The sequence below is a fragment of the Nannospalax galili genome, unplaced genomic scaffold (assembly GCF_000622305.1).
Source record: "Nannospalax galili isolate Female #2095 unplaced genomic scaffold, S.galili_v1.0 scaffold87, whole genome shotgun sequence".
In the NCBI taxonomy this organism is placed as follows: domain Eukaryota; kingdom Metazoa; phylum Chordata; class Mammalia; order Rodentia; family Spalacidae; genus Nannospalax; species Nannospalax galili.
Window position 1 is genome coordinate 4,184,925 of NW_008360320.1, and position 8,379 is coordinate 4,193,303.

At 36.5% G+C, this 8,379-nt stretch overlaps 1 protein-coding gene across 2 annotated transcripts in view; it reads right to left on the reverse strand.

Annotated features, from left to right (window-relative positions):
* Positions 1-6: 6 nt before the first annotated feature.
* The window catches only part of Acvr2a (activin A receptor type 2A), a 91,794-nt gene continuing 83,421 nt past the window's right edge, over positions 7-8,379 (reverse strand). The window contains exons 10-12 of one of the 2 annotated variants that reach the window (XM_008825178.3): positions 5,482-5,620; positions 1,949-2,079; positions 7-1,117 (exon numbers count right to left, since the gene is read on the reverse strand). In XM_008825178.3, the coding sequence (XP_008823400.1) occupies positions 923-1,117; positions 1,949-2,079; positions 5,482-5,620 (465 nt within the window). In that variant the 3' untranslated portion in view covers positions 7-922. The remainder of the gene's footprint in view (positions 1,118-1,948; positions 2,080-5,481; positions 5,621-8,379) is intronic. The other variant, XM_008825179.2, reaches the window with a different exon arrangement.

The following is an 8,379-nucleotide window of genomic DNA, read 5'->3' on the forward strand; positions in this document are numbered from 1 at the left end:
TATATATATATATATACTGGTTAAGTATGCAATATTTTGGGACATGGATATAAGATGAAGTCTTATGATATGGGAAGAAGCAAAGGAGGGTGGGATGACACCATTTTTTCATTTCAAAAACAGCACTTTGTTTTTCCCTAAATTACAAGCCAGCACAAGAAAAGCTAAAACACTGCTTTACAAATGGCCACTTACTATTGGCACTAAGCATAGCTTACCTTTTTTCTTAAATAACACAGTGAATTTGTAATACCTTGTTATAAAACATGGATTGATTTATTATTCAAATTTTGTTAGTGTTTTCAATTATATAATTTAGCAACCGTGGAACTGAGGTATACCTTGTTGAGGGAGGTTAAAGTAATGCTTGGAAGCCTCTTTACTGTACCCCACTTTGATGACTTTGTTTATGTACACAGAACAGCAGCACACTAAACATTCACAAGCTGTGTCATATTGGCATTACAATAGTCATTTATAGAAACAACAACAGCAAATGCAATAAAAAGTTACCCTTTTTAAAATCTGAAATGAAAAGTTCTTGATTTAAAAAAAAATAGCAGTAGTTCATTTAAGGAATTAGTGTCTTCTGACAGACGTTAAGAAATCTGATGTCAGTTTTCAAACACTTGATTAGCCAGGTCCAAAAGACCCTTGATCTGGAAAGGGCCACATTCTTCATGTACATTTTCCAGAAGTTTCTTTATAATTCGCAGCTTTTCTCTTAGTCTCTCGTCCTTCACGTCTGTGCTGCAGGCAATGCAGTAAGTCTCCCAGAGCCACGTTTTCAACAAGGAGCGTTCTTGCATTTCCAGGAGGCGTCCTACTCATTCCACACAGAAAATAAACTGTAAGCAGTTTCCTTAGCTTAGCAGCTCCAGTTCAGAGTCCCAATTCTCAATGTGTACAGATGCAGCAACCATCATAGACTAGACTCTTTCGGAGGAAAGTCAACATTTGTCACCATCGTGACCACTGTTACAATGTCCTCTGTGGTAATGATATTTGTTAGTCTTTGCATCTGAGTAATTCTTTCACCGACACAACCAGCTGATAACCTGGCTTCTGCATCGTGATCCCAGCATTCTTCTATTGTTTCACAGAGCATCGCCATTCCCTAAGAGGAGAAAAATCAAACGTAACAGCAATTGTTTTTTAACAGAAAGCAGACTAACATTTCCATAAAGAAATTGCTATTTTTGTGGGATAAAGGAGTTGTAAGACAAGATTTGAAATTTTCAGTATTCACTTAGGTCTCACTGTGTAGGCTGGCCTCAGACTCCTGATCCTTCTGCCTCAAACCTCAAACACGTACTCCTATGCCTGGCTTGACAGTCACTTTTATTATTATATGGGACCAAATGAATGTCTTCTGTTTGGAAAGCTTCTCAGGGAAATGAATGCCTGGGTCTGAGCTCATGAACTGCTGGGTAGTCCTCATCCCCACCTTTCAAATGGGTGCCATTTTAAAATTTGTAAAACACCAAAATTTCTCTATTCCATGAAGTTGTTGTCATCTGACTTAGGATTTAAAGTCTTAAAATGCTCAAGAGTACTCTAGAATCAGAGAGTAGGCAGGGGAAGGCACAGCATAGAACTGCTCTGGTGTTGTGGAGTATATGTAGCTAGAAACATGAAGTATGGTAAACAAAATCTTAACCCAGATAGAGAATCTTCCAAGATGGCCTTTAACCTTGCATTTAATTGCAAGGGAGAAATGCTGGTATTAACTAAGAAAATGATAAAAACTGGGGGTCAGATTTGGTCGTGAGTCTACTTCAAAGGTCAGTATTTGCCTTCCTTGTAATCTCCCTGTATGCAGACAAGGCCCTAATTCTACTACCTCCAAATTCCAGTACAAAACATCCTGTGTGAAGATCATCTCAGAAACGCACTCCTCTGAAAAAAAATGTTTTATTGAAATTTCAAATGAAAAAGTATAACTTACCGCATGTTTTTGCCAATAATCTCTTAAAATGGGCCTCTTTTTTTTATGCACAACAACTTCCTGCATGTCTTCAAGAGATGGATGCTGGCCAATTTCCTCCTCAAATGGCAACATGTACTCATCTACAGGTCCTGAAATACAAAAAAAGGAAAAGCCATTAAATCTTCCTGACTGGTACAAACTTTCTAAAATATATTCTGTATTAAACCTTTTTCCAATTCTATATTCTATACAAACAGAGAAATGGACCCTTCAACTGTACTTGTATCATAGTGGGACCAAACTCTTAATGAGACATCAAATGGTCAGTTAAACATGTAACCCTTGATGGTGTTTGTTTAGGACAAGACTACACTGTATAGCTTATGCTGGCCCCAAATTCTTGATCTTCCTACCTCAGCTTCACCAGGCACTTTAAGAATGTATCTGCTGTATGCAGAATGCCTGTTTCTATATATAAGCTAAAAACCGGAATATTTAGAGATCAAGAATAGATATATATCCCTCTTTAAAGGATTCATTTCTAGCACTTCTGAGACTGAGGGCTCAACCTGTTATAACCATATTTATCTATGGCATGCTCAAACTCCCTAATGACCCACAATAAGGAATTAATACACTTCAGAATTCTCTCTATTCCCTCACACAGTACGTTTATAAATGAGGCAGATTTATACTTTTTAAAAAACAGCTGTATTTATTATTTTTTTATTTTATGTGTATGAGTGTACTGCCTGGATGTATATAAGTGCACCTATGTCGTGCAATGCCCATGGAGGTCAGAAGAGGGCTTAGAATTGGGTCCCTGGAACTTGAGTTATAGATGGTTGGTAGCCTCCATGGAGTGCTGGGAATCAAACCCAGGTCCCTCTGCAAGTGCAGCCAGTGCTCTTAACCACTGAGCCATCTCTCCAGCCCCATATATTTATACTTTTCTATATAAAATCCAATATACTTCAACCAGAGTTTCAAATTAACTAATATTCAATAAATACTTATCCATATCACACAAACACATACATTGAACTACTGTCATTTTATCTTTATCTTCCAAGTGAAAATGGCATTACCTCTAGTTTGTAAACGGGAAAGAAGCTGAGACAGTTATAAGATTTTTCACAGGAGTACCTGCCTATTACTGTGTGTGTGTGTGTGTGTGTGTGTGTGTGTGTGTGTGTGTGTGTGTGTGTGTGTGTGTGTGTATTTATGCCGGTATGTCTGTGAGCTTACATATGCCACAACATGCGTATGGAGGTCATTGTCTGTGTGTGTGTGTACATGTGTGTATGTGTTTGCGAGTGCACACGTACCACAGTACACATGTGGAAATCAGAGAACAACTTGCAAGGATTAGTTCTCTCCTTCTACAATGTGGGACCCAGGATCGCATTCAGGTCATTAGAGTTGGTGGCAGATGCCTGTTGAGCCATCTCATCAGCCCTGTATGAACCTTATGATGGCTGGCTTAGCACCTCTAATGACTTCCTATTAACATTCTAAAGTGTTTATTCAACTTCTGTGTGGTCCATAGGTAAACAGCACTAGCATCAGTCAACTGGTAGCTTGCAAAATATGTGACTCTCAGCCTTAGCACAGCCTATTGAGCCAGACTCTTAGTTTTATCCAGATTCCTAGGAGTTTGGTATGCACGTTAAAGTTCGAGAATAATGAATTTTAATCATCAACAAGTAGACACATTTTAAGGACCATCCACTGTGGCGGTGTGGTTTACACTTTCCCTCTGGCCCTAATTTCTGACATAAGAAATAGCTAACTCTTAAATACTCCATAGCACATACAAAGCATTTAAGCATTTATCTTGTTCTTTTTCCACAAAAATATCCCCAGTAACCTATTTCCCTACAAAGGACTTTCTTCTCTTAATTCTCACACTGCCACCTTACAGTTCTCAGGTATTCATCCAAGTACAGCCACTGCATGACTTATATGCTAGGTACTAGAATAGACCATTCACATTTATCTCATTCTAGATTCAACTATCCAGAATATATTTTATCACTTTATATATTATTTGACACAGTACCTATATTGTCATGACACCAACTCATGGTTTGGTATGAAGGATTCATACTAAAGTTCTTAGGAAATGTATTTCCCTATAGTATCTGCTATCTAACCTACTTCTACTTCCACAAACACACATAATAAATACATCTTCCACTTTTGAGTCAAAACACAATGAACATCTTATTCATGGCCCATAAACCTCAGAGTTAAAATTAATCTCATTTCAAACTTTCTTAGTTTCAGGTTCCAATCCTGGACATATTAATGACTGTCCATTTCTAAACATTCTTATTAAGTTCCCTTTAAAAATATAATACCCTAGCCGGGTGTGGTGGCGCATGCCTTTAATCCCAGCACATGGGAAGCAGAAGCAGGCAGATCTCTGTGAGTTCGAGGCCAGCCTGGTCTACATAGTGAGTTCCAGGACAGCTGGGGCTACAGGGAGACCCTGTCTCAAAAAGACAAAATATATATATAACCCTAAATATTTATATATATAATATATATATTACCCTAAAATCAAACTACATATTCCAGAGATAGTCTGTCTTACACTGAGAGCTTTTTATAGGATTCAGAAAATAAGTGATTCAAAACAGGTTAAGTTGCTTAATGCCTTTAAAATATTCAACATAATTAATTTAATGTTCTACACTCAGAGGGAGTCTTTAGGAACTATAAATTGGAAAGAAAAATCACACTCATTTATTTCTGTTTATTTGGGAAGTAGCAGTCAGGACCTGCCTGAGCCAAAAAAAAAAAAAAAAAGAGCAGATACTTTATGAAGGAGCACTGAAGACAACAGAAGGTACTACCATTTTTTTCCACATTAAAAATACAGTATGCAGTTTTACAGTCAAGAGCAAATATGTGTATGACTTGAGCCAGAAATTTAACATGAGGTCAGACCCTCCCAAGTTTTAAGGAGACAGAACTTAACCTCTGATATTTCCAAATGTTCTCACAGTTCTGTGTTTAGGGGACACAATTTAAATTTAATCTGGGTAAGTATTTGCCAGTATTAGTGAAGTCCTGAAAAGACTTGGCACAAATGTCTTAGAAGACTGAAGTCCCACTCTACATCCATCTCGTCTGATCAAAAGAGCTGAATTAAGTACCTGGGTTGCATGACCTACATGAGAAAACCAAAGAAACAGCCTTGTCCCTGAACCTTGGTCAGAGTTTAAAATGGAGACTGCCCCATTTATCATCTTGGAGCAAGCTACTTCATTTCTCCATGTTTCAATTTTCTCATTTGTAGAATACAGATACTCCCTCCAAAGCTGTTTTAGGAAATAAGTTAAAAGTAAGTGAAGTGTCCAGCAAGCCATCTGGCAATGCTAATGAATAAAAACCAGCTCCTTTCACGTCCCTGGGCCCCCACCTGAATTCTCTACCACCTTTTGGAGGCTGTTAAAAAGAAAATGTACTTTATTACCTTTTAATGAAATCCCTTTTCACAAATGTAGCATACGTACTTTTTTAAAAAATACTTTTTCCCTTACCATCTGCAGCAGTACAGCGAGAAGCCAGTTCCCACAGAACTAATCCCATGGCGTACATATCTATCCTCAAAAATGCATCTCTTTGGAAGTTTATAGCACCCTCTAATACCTCTGGAGCCATATACCTCCGGGTACCAACCTGAAAAAGATTTTGAAAGCAAACAGTACTCATTCATTGACTTGATCAGCTAACATTTTCTTTATGATTTTGCAAAAAGAAATCAAAACCAAATATGGTCTTATTTATCCAGGGTAAAATAACCTAATCATGATTATCATACTATAGGGTATATATAGTAAGACTATTCTTGGGTACTCTTGAAGGCTGTATCAACAGATGTGCTGGGTTTTTTTTCTCCTTTTCTGTGTATAATCATGAAGAACTAAATATCTTTTTTTGCTAGGAGAAGGGTAGAATAGAAAAAGCAACATACTTTTCAACTAATTTTGTATACTGTTTGAAATCCATCTCAGAAAATATATTTTACCTCTCTCTTTTAAGGGCGTCACAAATAAACATTTAAGATGAAGTAAAAAGAATTAGCCAAAAGCCGTATTTTTAAAATTCTACTCATATAAAATCTTATCTATGAATTCTTCAGACTTGGAGTCCTTTATTCATTTATTTTAAACTTTTTAATTTATTTTTCTTTTTATGTACATGAGTGTTTTGCCTGCATGTGTACCAACATGTGCAATTCCCATGGAGGCCAGAAGAGGGTGTTGGATCTCTTAGAACTGGAGTTATGGACAGTTGTTAGTTGCCATGTGGGTGTTGGAAACTGAACCCAGATCCTCTTCAAGTGCAGCCAATGCTCTTCACCACTGAACCATCTCTGCAGCCCCAAATTCCTTTATTTACATCTGTCCCCAACAATTTGGTATTTTATAGAACTGTAATTGGCTACTAAGCTAATGCAATTAGTTTTGGTTGATGCTTGATAACATTGTTATGTGAATGCTTAAAAGATTTCATGAGATGTCTAGGGAGACAATATACTTGAGTAGAACTACGAAGCAACTTAGATATTCATGTTTTCAAAAAGTTGAATCCGTAGGTAATTGTGATCTCTAGACCAGAAGTTACACAATTACCTGCACATTTAACAATAGGGTTTTTTGTTTTTTGTTAAATAAGGACAGATTATTAAAACTCTGAAGTTCAGGTTTTTAATTCATTTAGTAAGAGCATGAAGACAGGGTCTTGAGAGATGGCTCCGCAGTTAAGAGTACTGACTGCTCTTGAAGAGGACCCAGGTTCAATTCCCAACACCAGCATAACAACTAACAACCATCCCTAATTCTAGTTCCAGGGGGAATCTTCTGACCTCTGCAGGCATTACCTGACACTGGTGTACTTTTATATATGCAGGCAATACACTTGTACACAAATAATAATAATAATAAATAATAATAATAATAAAATATTTAAAAAGCTGGAATAGCTTTTGCAACTCTACATAAATATTTTAATTATATAGTAAGAATCTCTCTCTTTCTCAAAAGCCTCCTTTTTGCTCAAAGGTAATTTTATGCCATCCAAAGTTACTTTTAGTATGAGATTACAGTTTACTACTTTTAGCCTAAGATACCCTTTTATAAATGGAAACTGATAGTAGATAAAACCTTTACTATTTGTAAGAAATCAGTTATTTTAACCTAATCATATAATCCAATTTTAAGAGCATTAAAAGATGACATGAATGAGGTTTGGAAAAGTATCGTGACCAAAATAACAGGAAAAAGTTTATGAGATACAAAAAGATGAAACTATTCCCTACATACTGTCCTATGATAGTCAATCATACATTAAGCACAGAAATGTGTCTCTAGGCTTCCTATACAATCTCATCCTGGTAATATATTCCTTCAAAACTGCCTTGATTCTCAAACAATAGGTGTCTGCTTTTCTAGAGCTATATGACCACTGACTATATGACCACCTTGAACTAAATTGTTAGTCAATATTACCAAAATTCACTGTGCCATGATTATTTACAGCTGTTTTCTTAAGGATCAAGAGGATATGGAAGAAAATTCAGAGATAACTAACCAAAAAATTAGCATGACTTGAAAGATGGAGAAATGGTAATGTCAGGGTCCTGATTTAGAATCATGTGACTTTGTAGGAAATGTCACCTTCTAGGTCAAACTGGTTTTCTTTTTCCTTTTTTGTTCTTTTTACCAAAGATTGATTTTCAATTACAGGGGGCAGGTACACATGTGAAGGCAGGTGCCCAAAGAGTCTAGAAGCAGACAATCAGAACCCCTGGAGCCGGAGTTACAGGCAACTGCATATCACCCTATTTGGTGCTGGGAACCCAATGCTCTTAACTGCTGAGTCATCTTTCCAGCCCCCAAGTTGGTTTTCTTGATTAAAAGGTGGTTTTATGGAAATAAAAATACTTCTCATAGGCTCACAGGTTCTGAGAATTAAATGCATGGACACTCTTCTTTCCTTTGGCCTTTCTAAAGGTTCACATTGCTAAATCTATTTGTGCCAATCAAAACTTGAGTTAGATACCTCACTCAGGCCTTTTTAGGAACTCTTATTTCTAGAAAGAATCCAGATCAAAGCCATCAAAGTTCACTGAAGAGTTAATGAAACAATAAACAGTTGGTAGCAATAAACTGTTATCTAGAAAAATTAAGAACTAAATACACTGTACTGAGAAGTGAGCTTATTCCTCTACTATTAGGATGATGAACCAATCAATTAAAATTAAGAATGCCCTAAGAATGAAATCTAATAAAAACAATATTCCTGTGATCAATTTTTTAAAAAAATCCTATGACATTTAAAAGTATGACAGTACTTATCTAAACCTCAGTTTCTGCAACAATATGAAAATGTCTTCCTCAGAAATTAAATGTATAACTCTCTACTAGATGATTCCA